The sequence below is a fragment of the Cavia porcellus genome, unplaced genomic scaffold (assembly GCF_034190915.1).
Source record: "Cavia porcellus strain 051 isolate PalLab524CR breed Dunkin Hartley unplaced genomic scaffold, mCavPor4.1 scaffold_9, whole genome shotgun sequence".
Taxonomy (NCBI): domain Eukaryota; kingdom Metazoa; phylum Chordata; class Mammalia; order Rodentia; family Caviidae; genus Cavia; species Cavia porcellus.
The window spans coordinates 45,170,186-45,195,243 of record NW_026947492.1 but is presented as its reverse complement, the minus strand read 5'-3'; the positions used below and the strand labels follow the sequence as shown (position 1 = coordinate 45,195,243).

Below are 25,058 nucleotides of genomic sequence, written 5' to 3'. Positions count from 1 at the left end.
ACTCATGACCTTGCACTTGCCAGGCAGGTGCTTATGCCACTGAACTAAATCCCCAGCCCTTAAACATTAGAGCTGCAGGTGTCTCACTCCTGCTGGTCTCAGTCCTGCTGTGAATGTCAGCCTGGAGATAAGAGTTCACCTGAATTAGCATACTTTAGGACTTGGAGAGTTCTTTGAACTGACTCCCATTTGCTCAGTTCCTGCATTTGCCTCAGTATTCCTTCTCTTTGCTTGAAAACCAAATAAATAGAGGCCGCCCAGAGAAGTTCTTTGTGTAAGCCCCAGAGAATCTCGAATTTTGCTTGGGGATTTTGATCCTCATGGAGCTCTAAAATCCTATCACTTGTCTCTTTTATTTAAGACTTCACGGTCCACTTGTTTGGGAGATTGTGGGTCTGATCAGTCTGTGATAGACTGTAAATGATAAGCATTTATTTCTAACAATCCTAGGAGCTGGGAAGTCCAAGGTCAAGCAGATTCTGGTAAGGTTAAAGCTCCTAGCCAGAGCTTTCTATCTCTCACAGGCTGGGGACATAGTTCTCCAAGACCTCTTTTATAAAGGTAGTAATCCTGCTCATGAAGGCGCTCCCCTCGCAGCCTAATCACCCAAGAGCTTCACTCTCTAACAGAGTCACTGTGGTGGGTAGGGTTTCAACATGAAATCTGAGGGCAACACAAACTTTCAGACTGTAGCACTGCGACTATGTTAAGCAGGAAAATGGCACTGAAGAGCTAAGTAGTATTTAATAATGATTCTCAAAAAACTGTAGGAAGAGATTAAAGGAAATGATTTTTGCAATTGTGTTACTTTGTATGGTTAATCATCACAATGATGAAATTTTGATAGAGATAAGAACAAAAGTTTAGGCTAACTATAGCTGAGGTTTTGTATGCTCATTTTATTGAACCCCGGACCTCACATTAATCGACATCCTAAGCTCTATTTATTTATTTAGAGACAGAGTCTCACTAGGTCACGAAGTGCCCTGGCAGGATCCTCCTGCCTCAGCCTCTTAGAGTGCTAAGATTACAGGTATGTGAGCCCCCCTTGCTGTATATCTGAGTCTTACATAGAGAAGGTATTGAGCTTTGACAAAACATTTTATCAGTAAAATTATTTTGCAAAACACTAAAACATATATTTGTAAAATTGGAAAACTGAAAGCTCCTTGGTCAAATTCCACGTTCCACCAAGTATCTAAATCTCTTCTCTGAGAGTCCCCAGCCTAAAGAATACTAGCTTCTGCTTGAATCCTTCCAGAGATAGAAGGCTGAGCCAATGGCAAAATCTCTTCCGTTTTCTTGCATTAAGACGAAATCAGTTCCTCAGTACCTTTTTACTCAACAGAGCTTCTTTGGGTAACGATTTTGCTTAAACACATCTTCAACAACTGAAGATCAGAGTATGAATTCCCAGTCCAATCTTGTTTTCTCCATGCTACACAACCAGCTGCCTCAGTAATTCTTCATGTAATGTGAAGACTTCCTCATCCTTTTTGTACCCCTTCTCAATACACTTATATTAACAACACAGGTTCACAGCACTCCACTGAAGACCGTCACCTCTCTCCATGGTGCTACTTGCTAATACTAAGACTCTTTTAGGAGATGATGGCAGAGTAGCTCTTCCTGGGTGTTCAATGTTTAGGCTGCTTTCACATAAATTGCACTCAAGCATTGGTACTTCTTTTCTATACTAGGAAAAAAAAAACTAAGGAAAAAAAGAGTAAAGAAGTTAAGTTTAGCTCATTAAAGTGTGTTTGCTGTGAATTGTACTTTCTGATTTATTTCCCCTTTCAACTTTGCTTCAGCTAAAAATTTTACATTTATGCTTTTCTACATGTTCATCCAAACTTCTGACAAGGCTATTAAAATGTAAAAAGTTCTATGAATTGCCTGACTCCAAAGAAGCCTCCCAAGCTACCTTTCCTGGTAAATTAACTTTCAAATTAACAGTTTGGAAATTTTCGGCATAGTTTGGGGGAATTTAATATGAATTCTAAGTTTAAATATCTATACAAAACTATTGTTCAAAGGGGTCTAACAAGGCCACAAAGACATTAATAGTAAGTTTAAATAACTGGTCAGTTTTCTAGCTTCCTCTTGATGACTCAATAATTAGCCATTTCCAGGAAATAGAAATGAAAACAATTTTAGAGGTTTATAAGGTGTTTTTGTATTGTGTCTCGGTATTTGTATCTACCCAAAAACATGTAAATTTATTCTAAGTCAATATTATTGGTTCTTCTCCAATGATATATTTTAAATCAAACTGTATGAAACCTGTTCATCATTCCATTCTTACACACTCTAGACACACCAAACTGTAGCCCTTCCTGGGCATTCAAATCACTGTCTTGCCCTATTTTTCTTTAGCTATTGGGAAGGAAAGAGGAAGCCCAGCTGCTCGTATGGTCTGTCATTTCCTACCTACGCACCATTCCCCAGAAAAGAGAGATAAATTCCAACACTTTGTCTAATGTTCTTTAAAAATCACAACAGTTTCCTATTCTTTAAGTTGCTTATAGTCTCACCCAATAAATACATCTTCCATCAATCTATGTACAGTAAATCTAAGAGCCTCACAAATCTGAATGCAGATTTTAAAAATTATCCATGAATTATTTTTAAATAAACACATTTTAGCTGAACTCTCTGAAATTCTGATTCCCTAGACCTGGGTTGGAGCCTTCAAGGACACAGCCAGGTCTGTCAATCACAGGTGTAAATATTCTGAAGTCAGACGAACCTAAGACCAACGTTTCATTATTATTTGTGACCTGAGTCGTATTTTACCCTATCTCAGTCTCACATTCTTCACTTACAAAATGAAAATAATAATAAAAATAGTATATCTATTGCAAAAGATTACCATAAGCATTATATGAACAAACTATATCACTGGGATATAGTAAAAAATCAAGAGGTATTATAATCAAAAATCTTGGACCCTAATCCACGACAAACCTGACCAAGTTTCAAAATTTAAATTTTCTTATGACATGGCTTTCTGAAAATCATTCGTTCCATGCTGTGTTTCCATTTCAGTTCTACATGATTGTGTTCCATTTAAAGTTACGGACGTTGCACTTTATTTCACTCACCTGCATCATATTTAAAGAAAATTCTAGAAAATTAGTAAATGTTTCAGAAATATACCAGTTAGACCCAGATGAATGACTGAATGAGCCCAATAGATAATCATGATATGCTCTTATTTTAAAAAGAGATACTAAATTTGATTAGCCAAGATATCTCTTCGAACCCAGAATCTTCTCTCCATTTTATTATCTACAAATAGCAAATCTAACCCAACCTTCCACACCCAATTTGAGGAAAACTTGCACTACCTCTGAAGTTCTTTAATATGAAAATACAGGTCATCCAGACCAATTTTTTTGTTGTTTTTGCTTTGCTTTGCTTTGTTTTGTTTTTAGTCTCAAGCAATATCGCAAGTGTTCAAGCAGTATAAATTTGTAATATCATTAGGCCACACAGATATGTTTTTATGTTTTGTAGCTCAATTTAGCTCCCAGACATGACTCAGATTAGTCTAAATTTTTACTCAGCTCCCTCTCCGAAGCTCACACTTTTGTTCTTTGTTCTATATCTCCAGTCCTAACTCTCAGTTACAACTCCAAATTTCCTTCCTTTTGCATATATTCTTACAAGTTTGAAGCTTCTTTCTTCATGCTTCATCTTTACCCTTGGCAGCATGCTTCATAGAGGACTAAACAATTTATTGTAACAGCTTTATCGCCCTATCTCCAGTGAAAAGGCAGTAAGTGGCAGTACAGGTAAGTGGCAAAGGCCAAATAGTCTCTTATTCTTGGGAACTTCAAAATGTAAGGTCATTAGTAAAGAAAATTATTTCCAATAAGTATTCTTTGGAGTAAAATATTCTCTCAACAGTGTAAGCCAAAGAACAGTAGTCGTGAGACAGATACATGGACAAAAACAGACCACTACATAAAATTTATACAGTTTTCCAAGCCAATGGTAGATCTTTTACTGTCTTTATAGTAACCAAGTGTCTATGGCAGAAAATCAAAACAATTCACTTTGCTTACACATATAAATCATAATTATAGGTCTAATTTAAATGTTTGTGTATCATTAATAAATCCTAGCAGGGATAGGAATTTAGTATATGACCAACATTACATAGGAGCAAGATTACACTCAATAAAAACAGAGAGGTGGTGATATAGCTTGGCATGCATGAGGCCCAGGGTTCAACCCCTAGTAACACACACATACACTGAATAAAAATGAAATTTCAGTGAAGAGTTACTTAAAAAGCTGATAATTCATTTTTGTAAGGCTTCATATCTAAATAATATATGTCATAACTAGAAAATAGTTGATAACAAGTTAATTCTTTTTTAAAAAACTTAAACCAGCAATTCAGTGTTCCTGCAGTAGAAGCAAAACTTCATGAATATCCTTTCATACCATAATAAATTTTATTTCATTCTAAGGGATCTTAACTGGGTTTTGTTCACTGTTGTCTTTAGAGGCCTTTAACTGTGATATAATTTTTGACTCAAGTTGATTAGTTCTCTCACTTACAAACTACTTGAGACAGAGACAGAGACAGAAGAGAAAATGAACTCACTGCCTCCAAAAGAAACCATTAAAGACAAAACTGGAGTAATTATTTTTTCCATAAAACCAAAAGAATAGAGTCCATTTTAATTTTATATCAAAATTTCCCTATACTTATTCAAATATTTTCTACTGCAAGTCATAATTTTTCTATCCTTATAAGCCATCTTTCTCTATCCTTTCTTGAAGTTTCTTCTGTTTTCAATACAAATGTATACTTTTTTCTATGCAAAAGTCTCTTACAAATCAAAAGGACATGTAGCTGTTACAGAGAAAGAAAAAACTGTACTACAACATGCTATTTCTGCCCCAGCATTGTCTCCCATGCCGTATCCCAGGCACGAGAGATCAACACTTCTCAATTATGAGTCTGTCTGGCAAAGTTAAAGTTCAATGTGAACAGAATTCAGAAATGCATATAAACAGACCCATGAGCTTCTAAGGCAGTGCTGTTGAGTGAACAGGTCACCAGACGAAAAGCTGAAAAGCTGTGAAATTCCCATCATGACTAACACCTGTGACCTCTTCTTAGGTCACTTGTATGCAGAACCTAGAATTGAATTTAAACAGTAATAAACACTGCCTCCATTTTACCACACAGAATTATAGAAGAGAGTAAAAATATGCCAAATAAAAGCAGTTCTACTCCTTTGGTTGAAAAACTTACTGAAATGGAAATATTTTTAATGTACTAGTTAAATGCTTGTTGACATTTATGTCCACTTGTTATACTCTATTTCTTTTAAGGCACAACAGCCTCCAGATATATAAAGCATTTGATTTTATATCATTGATACATTTTCCTCCTTCAATAAAAATGATCTGGACATTGAGAAAGACAGTAGGAGTAGAATTTATTTTGTACAGCATGGTTGAATTGAAAGCTAAAACAGGGCCACTTTCACCTGCACCATGCATTCTGTACATCTGAACACAATTACTGAACATTTAGTCACCACTCTTCAAACACTCTTCATCAGAAGCCACCATTCCAAAACCTTGCTTCATTCTTCCTCTCATTAAACCATTCTTAATTTGTCAACATTCCTCCCAAAATTAAAAGCCAAAACAGATACATGTATTTGTGGCCGGAGAACACAGAAAACTTTTTGAGAAGAAGCAATACATATAACAATGACACTCTATCATCTGGTGAGGATTATTTTTCAATCACAATTTCCATAATGACATATATGAATACTCATAGTGAATACAGGGTATTCAACATCAAGACTATTCTCTTATGGCTGCTAAATGTCCTACATAAACATATTGTCTATTTCACGCCTTCTGAACTCAGTCTGGTTTCTTAAGTCTTCTTAATTGAATCTATAAAATTATTTTTAATCGATAGCCTTAAAATACTAGCAATCTTACCTAAAAGGCTATTATTTAATTACAATTTTCAACTTTTACATGGGGCAATCCCCAGATTTCTATGGGGGAAAAAATAGCTGTCAATTCTAAGAGAAATAACTCCGGATGTAGTGAAATAAGTCAAAATGCCTAAAAATAGGTCCTCAGTAAAAATGGTCTAAATGATTGAATAGTACAGTACAGAATATTTACCTAAACTTCCTACTGTATATTAACTCCTCAGGATTTAACTGATGAACAAGTGAAGTTCACTTGTTGAAGAACAATAAATTAAGTAAAATGTAAAATGATACATTTGTTGAATTCTCTTTTCCAATTTTGAATTTACCACATAGTTTCAAATGTCCTAAGTTAAAATTTTACATCTTAAGTTACCATTCTTTCACAATGGAAAACGGTTACAATAAAAGTGGGAATGTAAACCAAATTTAATTTTCCTCAAAACACTAACACTGAGTGAATCAAAATATCACATTTCAGACTGAAAAAGAGAAATACATTTCCAAGTGCAGAAATAAATGGCGATGCTATGTCTTATACTCTACTGTGAAGATAACTGTCATTATTCTCTTATTTTGTCATGAAGTTGTTTTGATTATAAAATTAAAAATTAACATTTTACAATTAAGTATCAAGAATTCAATATTTAACTGTTTTTATTTATTCAGTGAAATATTCAAAACAAACAAGGTATACTTAATAGTTTATGCTATCACGGATAAAATTAATGTTATGTTTAGAGCTGGGGATTTAGTTCAGCAGCATAAGCACCTGCCTGGCAAGTGCACGATGGGGAGTTTGATCCCTGGTACCAAAAAAAAAAAAAAAAAAAAAAAAAAATTAATGTATGTTTAATGTTACTCTTTGTAAAAATTACAAAAGTTTTTATTTTGTATAGTTGCATTCTATACTATAAAAAAACCAAAATCTTGTCTTTAGGAAATACACCAAAATATTAATAGTGATTATTTTTGATGATATGCAATGATTTTTTCATAATACATATGAAACATATTTAAGAATGTTATGAAATCATAAGAAAAAATATTTTCTCCAGAAACTGCAGTGAAGCTGGACATGATATTGCATGTCTACAGTCCCAGCACTTGGGAAGCTGCGGACAACCTGAACCACATGATGTTTATAGCCAATGGAATACTACTCTGCCATAAAGAGATGAACTTGAGTCATTTTTAGATAAATGGATGCATCCTGAGACCCTAATCTTAACTAAAATAAGCAGACACGGGAGTTTAAATATTAAATGGTTTCTCTTGTGTGAGAAACCCAAAGTACAAATAAGGAGAAAAAAAGACACAGTGGTACCTAGAATACGAAAATGCTGATCACATTGGTTTTCATGTGGGACAATGGCCAAAATCCTGTTGTCACTTAATGCAGGGTTCAGAAACAAAAACAAAATTTTGCCAAACAGCTGTGTTTCCTAACCAAATGGTTTGCAAAGCACAGTGTTGATGAATCGAGGAACTGCTGTATTAGGAAATAGGAAGAACTTTTTCAAATGGGAAGAGGATCAAGAGATGAGAGGGAAGAAAGGGAAGAGATTTAAAGAAAAACAATTGAAGGAAAAACAGAAATAGAGCTTTTGCAAATGAAAAGGGAAAGGTTTTGAAGCAGGGGAGGGGAAGGAGAAGAAAGAGAATTAAGATATGCTATGTACATGTGGAGATTCCCCATGAGGAGTACAAGCATTATGTATTGCAAATACATGCCAATAAAAATAACTAGCAAGTTAGAAGCAAAAAAGAAAATCAAGGATAAATGTTACTTTTAAGTACTGATAATATGAAGCAATTTTCCATTTCTACTTTTATATAATTTTGCATTAGTGTGTGCATTATTTTCATACTAGAGAATGCCTGATAAGATTTTTTAAATTACCTTGTTTATCTTTAATGGCTTAGGGCAGAAATCTTTCAGAAGAGGAGCATTAAACTGCTGATCTTTTTACCCCTAGACTTTTAATAAATAAAATATATTAATTTAAAGCACAAGATTCAACAAAAAGGGATAGGATAGAAACAGGAAAAGGAAAGACATAATGAGTGATGTTATGGCCTTCTGCAAAATAAAAAGGGATTCCAGATAAAGTAAGGAAGAACTATTGAGTTATAGGATTATAAGATAAAATTCAGACTCCACCACTAAAATCAGTGGTGCCCTAACACTAAATTTCATCTACTCTGTGGTCCCCTAGTGATAGGTACCATGCCAGATTTCTTTAGCTCTGTTCTTACCTGCTGTTATTACACACAGCAAACAATTTTTGAAAGCCAAGTATTTCAAAATATATTAAAAATATTAATTTTTAAAAATCTTTATTCTACTGTACATAAAACAAAAAACCTCCACTCATACTCCATCTCATAATCTTAACCTTTAATTAGTATTTTGGGTTGACACAAACTACAATGCTGTACAGTTCAGAATGTTAAGGTGAATAATTGCTTTTACTTTTTATTTATCTTTTTTAAAAAATCCATCCCCCTCTATTCATCTATACTTTTAATGTTCTCTCTTATACTTTTAATACCATTTTTCTGACATTCCATGTATTGATATCATCTCCATCTTAATCTTACTAAAATCAACTGCTATACCAAGAAAATACAAAACTCCTGTATTTTGTCATAACAAGAACTTCATTTGCTCCACTTAAGAAAACTTAGAACAGAAATGTTCCAAACCAAAAAGAAAGACTTCAACAAAGGAGGAGGAGGTGGCAGGTAGCACTTTCTCCCTGAGCCCAGACTCCCTGTATGGGAGAGACAGCTGCAAACTACAGGCACCAAGTGACTACAGGTGACCCCAGGGGCCTCGCCGGAGAAACGCACCAGTGGAGCAGAGCAGTGAACACAGCAGACTGCATCGTCTGGTAGGTTATTCAGGAGCAGACGTCCCCCAGGTGAGGGCAATTGGCCAGGAGTCATCTTGGAGAGGGGCCAGCTGAGCTTGGAACTCAAGAGCAACTGCTGGCTCTGTCTACTGGCTCTCAGTGTCTGGACAAACAGCTGAGTTCAAAGCCACAGGAGGTCAGAGTGCCAAGCTGAAACCCAAAGGGATCTGAGTTCAAGACAGCAGGGGTGCACAGACAGCTGTAAGCTAAAAGGTTTGGTTCCAGCCTCACAGCAAGAAACCAGCCTGAATTTCAGGGGAACTAACTGTGCAACCTCACTTTAATTATCTAGTACCCCGCAGTAAAGTCACAGCTGGCTTGCTGGTATTAATCAAATCGGATCTGGACTCTGTCTGCCCGTGTTGTACACCAGTGACAGCTGAGACACACCTTGAAGTAGACTTCTTTTCTTTTCTTTTCTTTTCTTTTTCTCTTGTTTTTTCTTTGGGGGGGGTCTTTCTCTCTTTTCTTGTTTTGATTTGTTTTTGTGAATGGCTTGCAAAATATCCTTTCAAAACATTTCAAATTTCTTGCTTTACACTACATTAGGAGGTAACATTTCTTGGTTGTTGGATAATTTTAGTCATAAACATTTACAAATAGATTTGAATATTAAATCTTAACTCCGAATGTTTTCTGAAAGCAACAATGTTAGTTATTAGAAAAAACAAAATAACTCTTTTTGAGAGCCAGTCATACCTTGCTTATCTTATTCAACCCTTCCCTCCACTCCTCCATAAAAAAGCCCTTACTATTCAAAGGTAAGTTGTAGTATTTTAAATCAAACACTGGATGAACTAAGTTGCCATAGTTGTAAGTCAACAATGTTTCAATAATGACATGCTCTTCTAAAAATTTAGTTTAATAATACCCCATTTTAAATTGAGAAAACAGGTTTTAAATGCTTTAAGAAATTAAAGACACATTTGTTAAGAAAAGTGATGATTCCAATTTAAATCATTTTATCCAAAAATTCATGCTCTATTCATAACAGCATATCACTCCAATTAATATTTCTACTTTTTTGCAGATATTAATGTATTTGAAAGTGGAGCTTAATGTCACTAAAGCCCAGGGAAAAGTGACTTTAGACATTTATATTAAGAAGCAATGGATTTCATTGTATAAAAGGCTAAAACAAACTGTATATATTTAAATTCAGTAAGTTAAGCCAAACATGTGTTGCATAAAATCAGGAATTTAAGGCTGGTTTTCTACAAGTAAACCAAAATTAAGGAAACCTGGTAGATCTATTATGAGCCAGAAAATGAAGCTCTTCCAAGCTTTTCATTGGACCCTTCCTTTCACTCTTTTACACTAGAAATTAAATGCACAAGAGGAACATAGCTAAATAGTTCAGTGATAGGTCCCACACAGGTCAAGCCAAGCCTCAATACTACAGAAAAAGGCCATGGAATGTAATAAACGGAACACAGTTCCCAGCAGCAAATACCATTCCCCACGAAGGAGCACATTCATGTTGATCCTCTACATTCTTGTGGTTTAGTAAGAATCACTTTTTTTTCCAGTTGGAATCCATTAATATAGACCATTGATCATATTTGCTAGGTTTTCCCTCTTTGCATACTCTTAGCTATGGAGAAAAAAAACAAAAGTATTTTTCACCTTTTGTTTGCATGACTCAATGCACTTTACAAAATAATTTCAGGTTCATGCTTTTCAAAGTGAAGAAAACTGGCAAAAGTCGAAAGGTTCAAAATACCTCCTAAAGTACTTTGACCAAGGGAAAAAAAAGCACTCCTCACCCTATTTCATCAGCATTCTGAGTTGGTTCTTTTTAGTTCCTGTTCACATCTCTGTCTCCTTAGAGTATCTTCTCTATCCTTGAAATTCATGCTAACATATGAGATGCAACAGTTTACTCAGAGTGATAGAAATACAAAAAGCATATAAGGAAGAGCATATTGGGGGAACAAGAAGCTAACAAAGAAAATCAAAAAAGTACAGCATACAGAAAAATAAAAGTTGTTTGGCCACTCTGGATCCTATCAATGGAACTTAGCTTTGGGTTAAAAAATGGAACTTAGCTTCGTGTGTAAAAAAAAAAAAAAAAAAAAAAAATCCTATCAGGAAGAAAAGGAATGTGGTCAAAAGTTATTCATCATAGAATGCTTCTTAAATAAAATTTAATAATAAAATGTGTATGGGGGTTAATGTTAGATATATAAAATGCCTTCACTTTGAGTATATGACTCATCTCCTTTAGCCTTAAGACATTTCAGATTTTTTTAGCTTTGATATAAGTTGGTAGATCTTGGAAAAATTCTAAATTTATAAAATCCATTAAAAATACAGTTTCCCACATAAAACACTGTATTGAATTCACTTATTCATATATGGGAGCAATTATCAAATTCAGCTGTCCAATTTCTAAATATGCACACAATAACCTTGATGAAATTCTATACCTTCTTAATCTATTTGTCCTTTAGTCCCACTGCCAAAATGGAAATGAAACTATTTTTCAGAAGACACTAGCTTTTTACCATGGTATTTAAATGTTATCACATCACAAAGTTTTATTAAGATGTAAAACTGGCCTGAAGAGTGGGTACGCCCATCCAGATGGTTTGCTCTCCTACATTGCTGTCTTTTTTAATTATAATATGGCACAAACCTTCATAATGCTGTTCAGTATCAACCACTGTAAGTGTAAAATGTTTTGGATATTAAGACTTGACTGTACTTTTTCATAAAGAAGACAAAACTTTTCTTTCATAATTTTCTTCAAGGTTTCCATAATGATTTCTAGGACAGCCATGCTGTAAGACAATGGCTAAGACAAAAATAGTGTCCAACAACCATTTTCCCATCAGTAAGGCTTTCGGTTCCTCAAAGCACATCATGCCCAGCACGTCATTAACTTTTACAATGTAATCCTTAGCACAGCACTCTGAGATGGTTAGGATACTGGGGTATGAAATAATATGGTGAATTATTATTTAAAGTTATGAAGTTGACAGTACAGAAAAAAGAAGAAAACTAAAACATTTAAAGCTTTTGCTAGGCAAGAGGTTTCATACAAGATACTTTAATCAGTGGGAAATTCATGTAACTTTCTCTACAGAATAAGAATCCACTTTGGAGAAAAGTGAGAATTCTGACATAGAACATATTGGGCAAAAGAATAGTTCAGTGAATGCTGCTCTGTTATTTATTCTAATCTTGGATTCATAATAATATATGAGATAGATTCTACTTCTCTTGTTTAACTATTGAACATTTCAAGTTCCAGTATACACTAATAAAAAGGATTAGTTTATTTTTGAATGAAATGCTTTCTACTTCAGCTCAAAGTTACACCCAATAATCACTAACTTTGTCAAAGACAGATTGACAGCCTGTACCCATCTTGCTCAAAAAGGATCAGGGAAGCAGACAGGACTGAAACTAGAATGTTACAGTTAACCAGCGGATATACAGGATCATCATCAAACTATTTATTAAGCACTGTAACGTAAGAATAAAGGACAAATCTCCCTGCCACAGATGCTTTCTGCTATATGCCTGGGAAATCCCTGCTATCTTACGTCTCTGAATTTTTAATACGTTTACTTACAAACACAATTTATAACATTATTTATTACTATTATAGCATTACTATCATGAATACCAAATACCATTATTTATAGCAAAAGTTACTATTTTCTGAATGGTTATGTAGTAATCCATTAAGCATTATACCTGCATTTCTTCATGTAATGCAACTAATGAGAGTAAAGCTGGAACCTTATTTCAATGATTAAATTTAGATTCAGATAATTGGTTTGCTAAAGTCAAAAAGAGAAAGAAGTACCTGAACTATGATTCAAACTCATACATGCATGTGTATATATATATACACACACAGAGAAACAGAGACAGAAACAAAGAGACAGAGAAAGACAGAGACATGGAAAGAGAGAATGTTGTATATCTATATATCCAAAACCTATGACATTTTCAGCAGGAAATTATATTTGATTTTCGCATCCAGAATTAGCAAGGCAATTTTAAAATCAGTTTCCATGACCTACACAATGTTTAACATGATAGACACAAAGAAACACTGATGAGGCCCTGGCTAACTCAGCCTTGCTCAGCGCACATAGAGAAGGAATGTGACTGCACTGCTTCTAAGACAAATGGATAGAATAATCCGCATGATGTCCATAACATATCTTAGTTCTATAGGATCCTTACTCTCCAAGCAGAGCACCCCCCAAGGGAAAGTAGGTACGACTGCTATGATTACAACCACTACAACTATTACTAGCTTCAGCAGTGTTCAAGGTAAAATTGCTCCTCAACGTTCACTGTGTTCCTGTTCTGGGAGTCATTATCCAAAGTCATACTTTCCATGCCAAGATTTAAGTACTCAGGATGAAATACTGCTACCGTTCTTCATGGGGTGCTAATTTATCTTATATTCTTCTTTGAAGGCATGTCAAAATAATTTCAGGGTGAGGCCAAGATTACTGTTCTACAAACAGTTGGGCTGGAACATCACACCTCTTTCCTAGATACCTCTGGAAAGGCTCTAATATAATGTCTTTCTGGAATGTCATCTGAGACCCTAAAATTAAGGAAAACAAAATCACATTAATGTCAGATTAATTCCTCAAAATTCATGCCTTAATTCCAGGACACTAAGAAATATAGTAGATGTTACAAGCTAAGCATTACCCCCAAATTGATATGCTAAAATCTTAATGTGCAGTATCTTTGTGGGACTGTATTTGGAGATGTAATCTTTACGGCAGTAATTATTGACATCATCAGAATAGGTCAGTCCTAGCATGGGTATCCTTAGAAGAAGAGATTAGGAAACAGACACCCACAGAAGGCAGATCATGCGAGGATTCTAAAAGAAAGTCATCTATAATCCAAGGTGAGAGGTCCTCAGAAGACAGCAACCCTGCTGAGAACTTGATCTTTGACTCCAAAACTGTGAGGAAATAAACTTATTTTGTTCTAGCTCTAGTGGTACTTTGTTATGACCAACTTCACAAACTAATACAATAAACAAGGTGAGGTTGACAAGTCTGACTTGGATTTAAGAACAATCTGTTACAGTTTTTATCTTGACTTCTAGTCAAATACTTAATAACAGATAAAAATAAACACACACACTCATACAACCTCCCACACACAGTCTCATTCAGAAACAGGGACAGGAAACTTAACTAGGAGTAAGAATTCCAGGTTCTAACTCTAGAACCTGCCATGTGAAACAAATGACAAGAACGAGGTCTGAGGTGTCACGGAGACATGGGTTCACATTTGACTTGTTGGCTGTGTGATCTCAGACAAGTTACTGAGTCACTGAGAATTTGTTTCTTAATTCTATAAAAAGTGATTTCTATCTTCTGAGGTTGTTGTAAGTACTAAACTAAATATGAGGAAAAACTAAGTTTATAAAAGAGACAAGAATTGCATCCTGCACATTGCATCCAATCGATAAATAGTAAGAACTGCTATTAAAATTTAATAACATCAAATGGTTGATATTTGATTTTTCTAAATTACCAAAGTGACAGTTTCATATGGTTCCACCTAATATTAATGCTCCAAATACACAGAATAACACAGTGGCTCAGAATACAAGTTTGTTAGTAGTGAATGAAGAACACATAGTTTATATACACACAATGAAAAATTTTTCCAAATTAAAAAAAGAGGGAAATCCTATCACTTGCAACAACATGGATTTACCTTGGTATATTGTGTTAAGTTGAATAAAACAAACACAGAAAGAAAAGTATCACATGATCTCATTTTTATATATGGATGTAATAAAGTTGAATTCAGAGAAGGACACTGGCATGGTTTCCAGAGGGTGGAGGGGAAGGGTGGGGTCAGGAGATGTGGGGCAATGGATAAAAAATTTCAGTTAGGAAGAACACATACCAACTTCCCAAAAGGAACATGAACATTTTGTATTATAAACATGTACTAATAAAAAGAAATTTAAAAGACCTACTGTCTGTCATGTTGACTATAGTTAATAACAATGTATCAGACTCCTAAAAATTGCCAAGAAAGCAGATTTTAAGTGTTCATACCACAATACATCAGTACATGATGTAATAAATTAGTTCTTTTCATTCAGCCATTCCATAATATGTACATATTTCAAAGTATTATGATAATTGTATTTGTCAATTAGTTTTAAAAATAACTTTTAAAAAACAATACAAGTAAAACCTGGAAACACAATCTCTAGGCAAGAGTCACTCTGTCACTCACTGATGAGTTACAAAATCTCTCTAACTCAGTTTCTTGACTGCAAACCAAAAACCTGGAAGCACTTATTATATAAGATAGATGAATAAATTAATCAACACAAAGCTCTGAGCCTAGTACTGAGGTAGGCTTTATTGATGTAGTCTGCTATTAATATTTATATTACTAATTTTTAAATGAAAGAAGTAACTTTGAAAACATCTGAGATTTAACTCTCAACTCTGTAATATATTGGACGGCACTGATAAAAAAAAGTTACAGCGTCTAAAAAGATGTTAAACATCGACCCCTAGAATTTTAATAGATAGACTCAAATACAATCTAAATTAAAATGTCTTAAAAATTAATTTACTTAAAAATTATCTGAGAATTCAAAAACAATGATAATGCTGAAAATGTATATTTTGTCTTGAGTATCAATCAATATCATTCTTAACATCTTAAATTGCTAAACATTTTAAAATACCGTTTAAGATAAAATGAAAAGCTGTGCCAGGGATGTAGCTTAGCAGCATAGCACTTGCTTTGCAAGTGTAAGCCCGGAGTTCGATTCCTGGTACCAAAAAAAGAAAAATGAAAAGCTAGCATTACATATAATTTAGGGTTTAATATTTTCCAGAGGAAGAGGTGTTGAAAGGAAGGGAGGAGAATGGGAAAGAAATAAACAAGCAAGTTCTATCGTGTACAGGTACAATTTCCTATGATGAATGTTATCACGTATACTTATATGGTAGCAGTAAAATAAAATCACCCTCCAAAAAATACTGATCCAGTGGATGTGGTGTCTGCAGAAAAAAATTTTTCCCACTTATGTTCCCAGCTATCCATTATAGCCAGCTGACTGAACAACAGAACGAGTAGGTCAAATAATGACCAAGCCATAGATGATCATGAGCAAATTACTTCAATCTCATTTCAGAAAAAAATAAAAAGAAATCTAGTAAATATATCAAAACTCCTAATGCTGAAACTCTGAATTGCTATCTATTGTGAATAGATGAAGACTAGAACACAGCCAGGCATGATGATGCACTCCTGTAACCTCAGGATGTGAGAGGCTGAACCGAAGAACTGCTGCCAGTTCAAAGCCAACTTCAACTACATAGTGAGTTCAAAGCCATCCCGAACTACATAGCAAGACCCTATCTCAAAAAAAAAAAAAAAAAAATTTAAAAATAAATAAGAAAGAAAATAATATAATGTGATCTCTTCAAAGGAATGCAATCCACTTCATCTGTCAATAAACAGCAAAAAATAATAACAATAATTGTTTCAAGAGCAGAATGTTATGAATAAAAGCATATAAAGACTAACAGTTAAAAATAATATCCCCTAAACCGAAACCACAGTGCATATCTTGGCAATTCTGGCTAGTGACTATTATTCTGTGCAAAAAAGTAAATAGCTAATGATCAAGTCTTCTTTTGAAATTCATGACAAACATACATTCCTTTCAGCAGAATCAAAGCTGCCCAGGATACTGTCTTAAAATTTAAGTCTATTCATTAGAGACTCCAAACTTCTGACCTTCAGCAGCTCACATGACATCAACCTTGTATTTCTGTAAAAAGAAATGTTGTGATGTAACTCCTGGGACTCATGAAAAGATAAATTAGTTAATGTTTCTAGAAGATAATGATTGACCAAGAAACATCTTCCTTGTGTTTCACTGAAAAGTTACTAAGAATCCAGTCACTCAAAATTTCCTTCCAAATATACATATCTCAGTAAGCATTTCTAAAGGGGCAAAGAAGTTCATGACCATGCACCAGATCTAAACATTTCTGAGAAAAAGTAAAAAAATCTAAGTCCTCCCAACATGGCATCATAACTAGGTTGAAATTGAATAGTCTATATACAAATGTGATTTTAAAGGGGAAAAATATATATAAAACCAAGACACATTGAACCTGGCAAAATACACTCTCTCCACAAGTTAAAGTATTTATTCCAATTAAGTGATATTTCTTAACGTCAAACTGTAAACTACATCTCAAAAAATGAGAACAATGAATATGAGGGCTTTCATAGGCAAGATTTTCTGTTAAACTGCCTGAACATTGAAAAAAATAGAAAACTATTCAAGATTCCTTAACACAGTATTTTCTATTAAACAGTAACTGTATTTTTCATTCCTTAGAATAAAACAGGTTTCATCTCAACCAATAAAAAGTTCTTTATTTAAAAGCTTACTATAAGATAGTGTATGGGTTGTTATTTGATGTTTGTTTTGTCTTTCCCTCAAGACATTTTTTTCTGTTACTCCAATACAGACTGCAAAACTCAGAGATGTCATCATTAAACATCTCCTAGGAAATGCACAAACTGATTAGTATATTAACTCGGGCATAAACCAGCCGTGACCACACTGACTCCTTTCTGTATGGTATCACTCTGGGAAAGACTATTCATGATACATGTTCACAGTACATCATATTATAACATCATGGGGAGTCGGTACATGTACATAACACAATTTAACACTTTCCTCTTAAAAATACAACTCCCAGAAAGCTTTCATGTCAATTCATGTTTTGTAGAGGAGTAAAATTACTTATATCTTGATGTAATTTTCATTGAGCCTGGTTAGTTGTCTGCTTTAAAATAAAATGATAACTTAAGATAGCCACAAAGGTAAGACTATCTTTTCCATAACTCTACAGAACAAAAGTCATTAGCCACATACAATCTCAATATATTAAGTGTGCCTATGCTTATCAAAGGACTTAACATTAGATTTAGCAGTCTTAATATTTATTATTTTATTTATGCATTTATTTATTTGAGACAGGATCTCACTGTTTCTCTGGCTGCTCTCAAACTCCTTAAACACTTCTTCCTCGCCAGCCTCCAGTGTAGTGTGGACTACCTGGGACTCATTTACATTATCAGATGACATTAAAGTATGTCTACAACAACTTAGGTACTACATAAGAATCTGCTGTTTCATGTATAAGGCTTATGAGATTAAAAACAAAGATTTGATAATCCTTATAAAAATTTAATGAATGAATTATTACTATGCAAGAGAATAAAAACATATTTTATATTAATACAAAAAATAATGTAAAACATTTCATTAATTTTTAATTAATGACTATATGTCAAAATAATATTTTGGATATATTGGGTTCAATGCATTTTAAAATGAATGTTTTCAGCTTCCTTTTACTTTATGACTTCCATGATATTTCTATTAGGCAGCAATGATAGGAGTAACATTAATCATTGCTCTGAGTACCTGAGCTGAGCCAGTTGAAATAGTTTTAAAAATTGCCCATCAAGAGAGAAACACAGAGATCAGAAAACATTATATTTTTGCGTTCTGTTTTTGACACTGACCACCCAAAACACTCCAGCAAATCATGCACTTTCTTTGGCGTATGTATCTTGATATATAAAACAAGAATTTTTTTCTTAGCACAAGCAAAAATACTTGTAAAATGCCTGGCATATGATAGGTTCCTGTAGAGCTGAATGGCTAGTTTTCAATACAAAGCAAAGGTCACAGACAATTACTAAAAATCTACTGCTTCTTTATATCTTAGCTTTTTGTAGATATGATATTTTCTGTGGATCCTTCCAGTGACAATACTAAGATAATCTTGTCACCACAGTAAACTTTTCAGATGAATGATAGCAACCTTTAATAACGTATAATACTTAATGAAAATAGGTAGATACAGTCCCATTCATGTTTTTGGATGGTATAAACTGATTCCAGAAATATCATCATTATTTCTGTCAACCTAAAATTTCTGTGACTCTAAAACAAACTCACCATCTCAGAATATTTATAAGCTCTTCAGGATTTCTACATTTCTATCATGGTCAAACTGAATGTTTGATAAGCTATAATATGTACTGCTCTAAGATATTAAACTAATACTTCATAGTTATTAAAGATATAAAACATGGGGATCAGGAATATTTATTTTAAATTACCTTATCTCATTGTTGTACTTACTGTATTTTTTTCAATTTGAAAAGTGCCTGAAAATACTTATTCTATGAAATCGTACCACAAACATAAGATTAGAAAAGTAATTCTTGAACATATAGAGTCCTTCATAAAGCAAATTGCAAAACTACAGTTTTGGGTTTTTTTTTTTTTACTGAAAAGCACATATTGGTTGAAATACTAACTTTAAAATAACTTAGGTGAACTAATGACTAGAAAACCCAAATGAGTAATTGATGGAAAGGTACAAGTTTGAAAGTCATGAATCATCTTTCAGCATGCTGTCAAGAAAGAATAGCATTTCTTTCCACAAGGATTCCCATAAAATGTTGAATCCTGACCAGATAGCTTAAAGATCACCTCACTTCACTAGTCTTAGGTTTACCTGAAAAGTAACTCAGTGCCCTCTCTTTATCAGTTTGTTGCCTTTTGGCCATGGTCCTCTCATCAGTTTTTTCCTCACTCACTTCATTAGTATTCATTGAGGCCCCATGTGCCAGCCAATCTTGGACATCCCTAACTTGTCACACCATCTACATAAAACAACTAAAGTGTGATGGAAGTATAGAGGTAGAAAATACCTTTAAACATTTTAAAAATGTGTTGGGCTGCGTGAGTGTGAATACACATATGCATGGATATATGTATAATCTTCATCTTATCTGACTGTAACCAAAATATAACTGAAGTTGCACAACATACAAGATCATAAAAGTTAACTTGTTCGTTTCCGGCTAGTCTTCTTAAAAATAAATTTTTATTTTAGTTTATGTTGTGTACCAAGTTAAAATCCAAAGTTCAACTACAGCTTTCCAAGTTATTGCAGTAAATATTCCAATTTTTAGATTTTATGTTAACACAAATATCTACTGATCCAGAGCAAATTTTACAGATCCAGAAATTTTGTAATTCTCAAGTCTTCAAGTTGTTCATCAAGTTATATAAGAAGTCAGATAAAACCTCCCACTGAACAAAAATGTCCTCTTCATTAATTCACAACCAATGGCAAATTTCCAGGAAATAAAATAAGAATGATAGGTAGCAGACCTGGTAAGTTCATTAGAAAACAAATTCTTATTTTTTGAATTGTAACTGTTTTTTCACTGGTTTTCTCACTAAATTACAAGCAAATTGAGGGGAGGGATAAGGTTCTACTCTCTGTGTCCATTAGAAAAGCACAGATTTCAAGCCCAGAAGTGACCATTTCTGTAATTCCAGCTCTCTGAAAGGCTAAGGTAGGAGGATCTGAGCACAGTCTAGGCAGTCTAGGCACAGACTAGGCAGATTTTGTCTCAAAATTTCAAAAAGGAAGAAAGAAAAAGGGAAGTTGGAAAGATAACTTAGTTCAAAGGCCTTAAATTCAATCCCCAAAATTGAAAAAAAAAAAAAAAGTGCAGATTTCATAACAGTTTCTAAGTGGTTGAACAGAGATTACAAAATGATGATATATTTATATCTCATAATTTCCAATAAAATGAGTTTGTTTTTAAGATTACTTTGTCTCATCCTTTTAACTTAAAACAGGTATGAAACATTTTTTAAAAAAATAATAATGTGACTCATAGGTTATGAAACATTGCATCTTTTGGTTAAAAAAAATCAATTACTATTAATTTAGCTGCACCTTACTGCGGGCATGTGCCAGTCACTGCTCAGGGTGCCAAGGTTTAAAGATAAATAAATTTTCTACATGTAAAAAACAGAGAGTTCCATAAAATTAATCAAGTAATTCTAAATAGTCACTAAATTATGGAAAGCAAAGCAATACCTCTCCTCTTTAAAATGTGTTTTATTCCTCCTTGAAAAAGAATGACAAATCTACTTGCTTGGGTGCCCTAAGATTCTGCAATATATTTTATATTCTTTGCTTGTTCTTTAGAAAATGCAATCTCCTATGCAAAATATAATGTCATTGGTGAGGCTATCTTTTGTTCAGGGATCAAATAGGAAATCACAAAAAAGAAGGATGAGTTCAAAAACGGAACAGAAAAAAGAACAATATCTACATGAAGTAAATCAGAGCCCTGTTTTACACAATATCCCTCTCGTATCAGAACAAAACACTAGAACCACAATCAGCTGCTAACCAAAGGCAAACAACTGAGAACATCCCAAAGTGAATTATTGCATTAGACACACACTTTGTGGGAATCTCAGGAAAACAAAACAGTGGAGAGATCCTCTGGACAAGCACACAGGCAGGTTGACAGCCATGGTAAGTGGAAACCAGGAGCCCTCAGGGGTCATTTTCCTGGGGAAGCAAAGTCTCCAGGGCATTTAGAGTTTGCCAAAAGGAACCTTCTCAGACACTAATAGCCTGATCTGGCAGGTTCATTCATTTCACTTTAGCAGTTTATCTTTAGTTATCTTTTATGTTATCTTTAGTTCTAAAAAAAAAAAAAAGAAAGAAAGAAAAGAGTCAATCTTTCTCACCTACACAATTGTGAATGATAAATCAAGAAAACTTGACCACATCAGATACTGACAAGTTTGTAAAGGGTGCAGCAAATGTTTCTTTGATGAATAGAACTGGCCAACCCTTGGGACAATGTTTGCTACATTCAACCGAGTTCTACTTACACCCAGCATCTGGTGGAGGTAGTGATACTCTGGCCCTTGATTGTACAGCAGGAAAGTTTTGCAAAACAGTAGGGCATTCAAGGAGAGCCATATGAGCTAAAACAAAGAGACAGAGGAAACAAAAATTAAGAATAAATATCACTCGATGAATGAGATCACATTTTCTGAACATAGTAGTTTTAGTGCAGCAGCAATAAGTGATTGCAGGAAGCATCTCAATTAAGCAGAAAGCTGGAAACCACTCAAAGGAAAAACTGGCCCTAACCAGTCCCTCCAACCTAAGAATAAACATTTGGGTGGCAAATTGGTCTCCAGGCTCATTTCCAAAACAGAATGATCTGCAGCTACAGACATCCCCTGAAGTACAAAATAAGACTTCAAATTAGTGACAGCACTCTGTCCTAAGCAACCGGAACCAATCTGGGAAAAAGAGCAAAGGGGGAGGGGGGGTTATCTAAAGGGTTAGGAAAAAACTGTGTTCACTTAAATAGCTTTTCCCTTCCTCCACATCTGTGCATCCGCTCTCCCATCCATGTGAAGGAAAGTTCCCAAGGGTAAGGGGATGGAGTGGGGGTGTCATTATTATCTCTGAGTTTCCACAGCATAAACTTTGCTCGTTGAGAAAGTTCAAGTAAGAGCCAAAACTTCTACTTCCAAACGCCCACCCGCGCACGCTCCGAGAATGAATCAAGTCTAGGCGAGAGAGACCCACGCGAGGTGCCCGGCCCGCCATCCTACCAGGCAGAGGTGTTTAACCCCTTCGTTGGCCAGCCAGCTCCTCCAGGACACAGCCATGCCGCCGGCCCGGTGCTGCGTGCTTGGCCCGCCGGCCGGCCCAGAAGAAACAGTGGCCCGGGGGCAGCTGAGACGGATGTCTGGCCTGCGGGAGAGGCGAGGGACGCAGGTCAAAGAGCGAGCGAGGCTGGCGCCGCGCCAGCCCGGCGGATCCGCGCCCCGCAGCACAGCGCCACCCCGGCCGCCCCGAGCGCGCGTCTGCAGCGCCGGCCGCGCCTTTGTCTGCGCTGGCGGCGGCGGCGGATCTAGACTCCCGGGTGGGAGCCCGTCGGCGTCCCCAGCAGGCTGCAGCCTGGCCTGTGCTGCGAGAGCGCGGCCAAGAGGTGCAGAGCGGCAGTCATGCTGATAAATAGGGGGGACGCAACTCCTCCTCGGGCACACGCGCGCGCGCGCACACACACATGGGCACGCACGCCAAGTTTTTCCCCCAAAAGAGTTCAGCTCAAAGTGCCTAGGTACAGAAACCTGAGTCGGAAACAGCTGGGGTGTTAATATCCCACTGGTCCTCCGCAGCTTGCTCTCAGGTCACACGGACGCCCCCTGAGATCTAAGGCAAACCTCGCCCTTCTTTATCCTCGCCGCCACCCACCTGGTCTTGATGGAAACTTTTTAAACATCGCTGAATACAAAGAACCAGGAAGTAACTGGTTAATACTGACGTAATTCTCAGAGGCTTTAGAGCGGTTCAGATTTCCTCTATTTAGGAACTTTTTTACTACCTAGTTTCAAAGTCTGTATGGCAGTAGGAATCCTCTCAGGCTTGCAAAGGAGGCCCAGGGAAGGGTAAGACAAGTGTGGCACTGATACACAATTCCCACCCTGCAAAACAACCTGTCGGTGTTAGGGAAGAGGTGCGCACATCATTCAGTCATCCCGAAGAATGATGCTTAATAGATGTTCGATAAAGATTTATTAAAACAAGAACTTTCTTGAATTAAACAACCAAGTGACACCACTGGTAACATAATCGCATGGCTTTGAGATATAGGGATAGAACAAAGACTATTGTATCAGTCTTTTTATTTTGAGACAGGGTTTGACTAAATTGCCTCCAGGTTACAATCTTCCTTGATAGAATTTTCCGCGCGGGAGGGAACCATCTGATAGGATTTTTCGGCGCAGCTGAAAAGATAAGTATGAAATTAAAAGACCTTTAATATTTTAAGAATGTGGGGGAGACCCCAAGACCCTCCTGGGTCTGGCATTCTCTCCGCCAGACACGTGGTGTGGGAGCATACCTGTAGCTTAGGTTTGGGGTGGTGCCTAAGGGGCATTAGTGATGCACGGGTAGCCCATTGGTATTCATTTGGCGGCACAGGTAAATTGCCTAGGGGCGAGAGGATGACCTCAAGTTAGAGCCCCTTGGTTCCGCCTCCCAGCTTCCCACCGGCTACAGTGTCCCATCTGAGGCAAAAACCTTTCACTCCTGCCTTAGCCTTCCTCATAAACGGGATTGCTGTATGCACCGTGGCACCTGATTTAGCTCTTTCTTTTGTAAAACAAATTACATTTTAACACACTACTCATGCCCATGCTATATGCAATGCACTTCTCACAATTAATTTAATGATCCGACTAATGATTGTAACTTTCAAACTGGCCATGGAGGTGCCCCTCTGTAATCAGAGCCTTGGAGAGACTGAGGCAGGAGAATCACTGAAAGTTTGAAGCCAATGTAGGCTACATAGTGAGTTCAAGGCCAGCCTAGACTGCACAGCAAGACCCTGTTAAAGAAAAAAGAAAGAAGAAAGACTGACTTTCAGTAATTCTTTCTGTCTGTCGTCTCATTTTAATACATTACCTTTCTATATTTGTGCATGACCAAATTTAAAAATGAGCCTCTTTCTGAAGTTAGCATATTATTTGTAAACAATGCCTTTACCATATGATGCCTGAAGGAAATGGAAAAGAGATCATGGAAAAACTGAAAAATATCACTTGTTAGGGGCTGGGGATATAGAGTTCAGTGGCATAAGTGCCTACCTAGCAAGCGCAAGATGGTGAGTTTCAGCCCCAGTACCCCCCCCCCCGCCAAAAGTCACTATTGGCAAAAGATTACATTCTGATGAACACTAGTTTTCCTAGAGTGTTAATTTCAATAGATGGAAACAAAAGTTTTGGTTACAAAATAAACGGGTTCCTGGAATATGTTAATAAGAGTTAGGCAATTGACGGGGACTTGGGAAAAAGAAAAAGACCAAAAAAATAAAAAATAAAAAAATAAAGAGGCAATTGAAGAGTAATAGAATAAAAGATACTTGTTACAACTTCAGCTACTTCCAGAAAAATAACAATAAAACTGACAAAAGATTAAAATAATAGATCCTAGAGAAGTATGGAGGCACATACCTGTAATATCAGCACTCTGGGAGGCTGAGACAAGGGATCACAAGTCTGATTCCAAGCTGGACAACAATGACTTAGCGAGATAAGGTCTCAAAATAAAAAATGAAAATAGATTTGGGGATGTAGCTCAGTGTGAAGGCTTTGAATTCAATTTCCAGTACTACTACTGGTATCATAAATAATAATTAATGGCAATATTATAAATATGTACCTGATGAGTGTCAGGTA

The 25,058-nt window shown here is 35.7% G+C and overlaps 1 protein-coding gene across 3 annotated transcripts in view; it reads right to left on the bottom strand.

Annotated features, from left to right (window-relative positions):
- Positions 1 to 23,086, bottom strand: part of Nox4 (NADPH oxidase 4) — a 152,219-nt gene extending 129,133 nt beyond the window's left edge. The window contains exons 1-3 of one of the 3 annotated variants that reach the window (XM_063256287.1): positions 22,950 to 23,086; positions 22,428 to 22,569; positions 21,690 to 21,785 (exon numbers count right to left, since the gene is read on the bottom strand). In XM_063256287.1, coding sequence (XP_063112357.1) covers positions 21,690 to 21,785; positions 22,428 to 22,484 — 153 coding nt within the window. In that variant the 5' untranslated portion in view covers positions 22,485 to 22,569; positions 22,950 to 23,086. Of the gene's footprint in view, positions 1 to 21,689; positions 21,786 to 22,427; positions 22,885 to 22,949 lie in introns of those variants that run through there. The other 2 variants (XM_063256286.1, XM_063256288.1) reach the window with 2 other exon arrangements.
- Between the last annotated feature and the right edge of the window lie 1,972 nt (positions 23,087 to 25,058).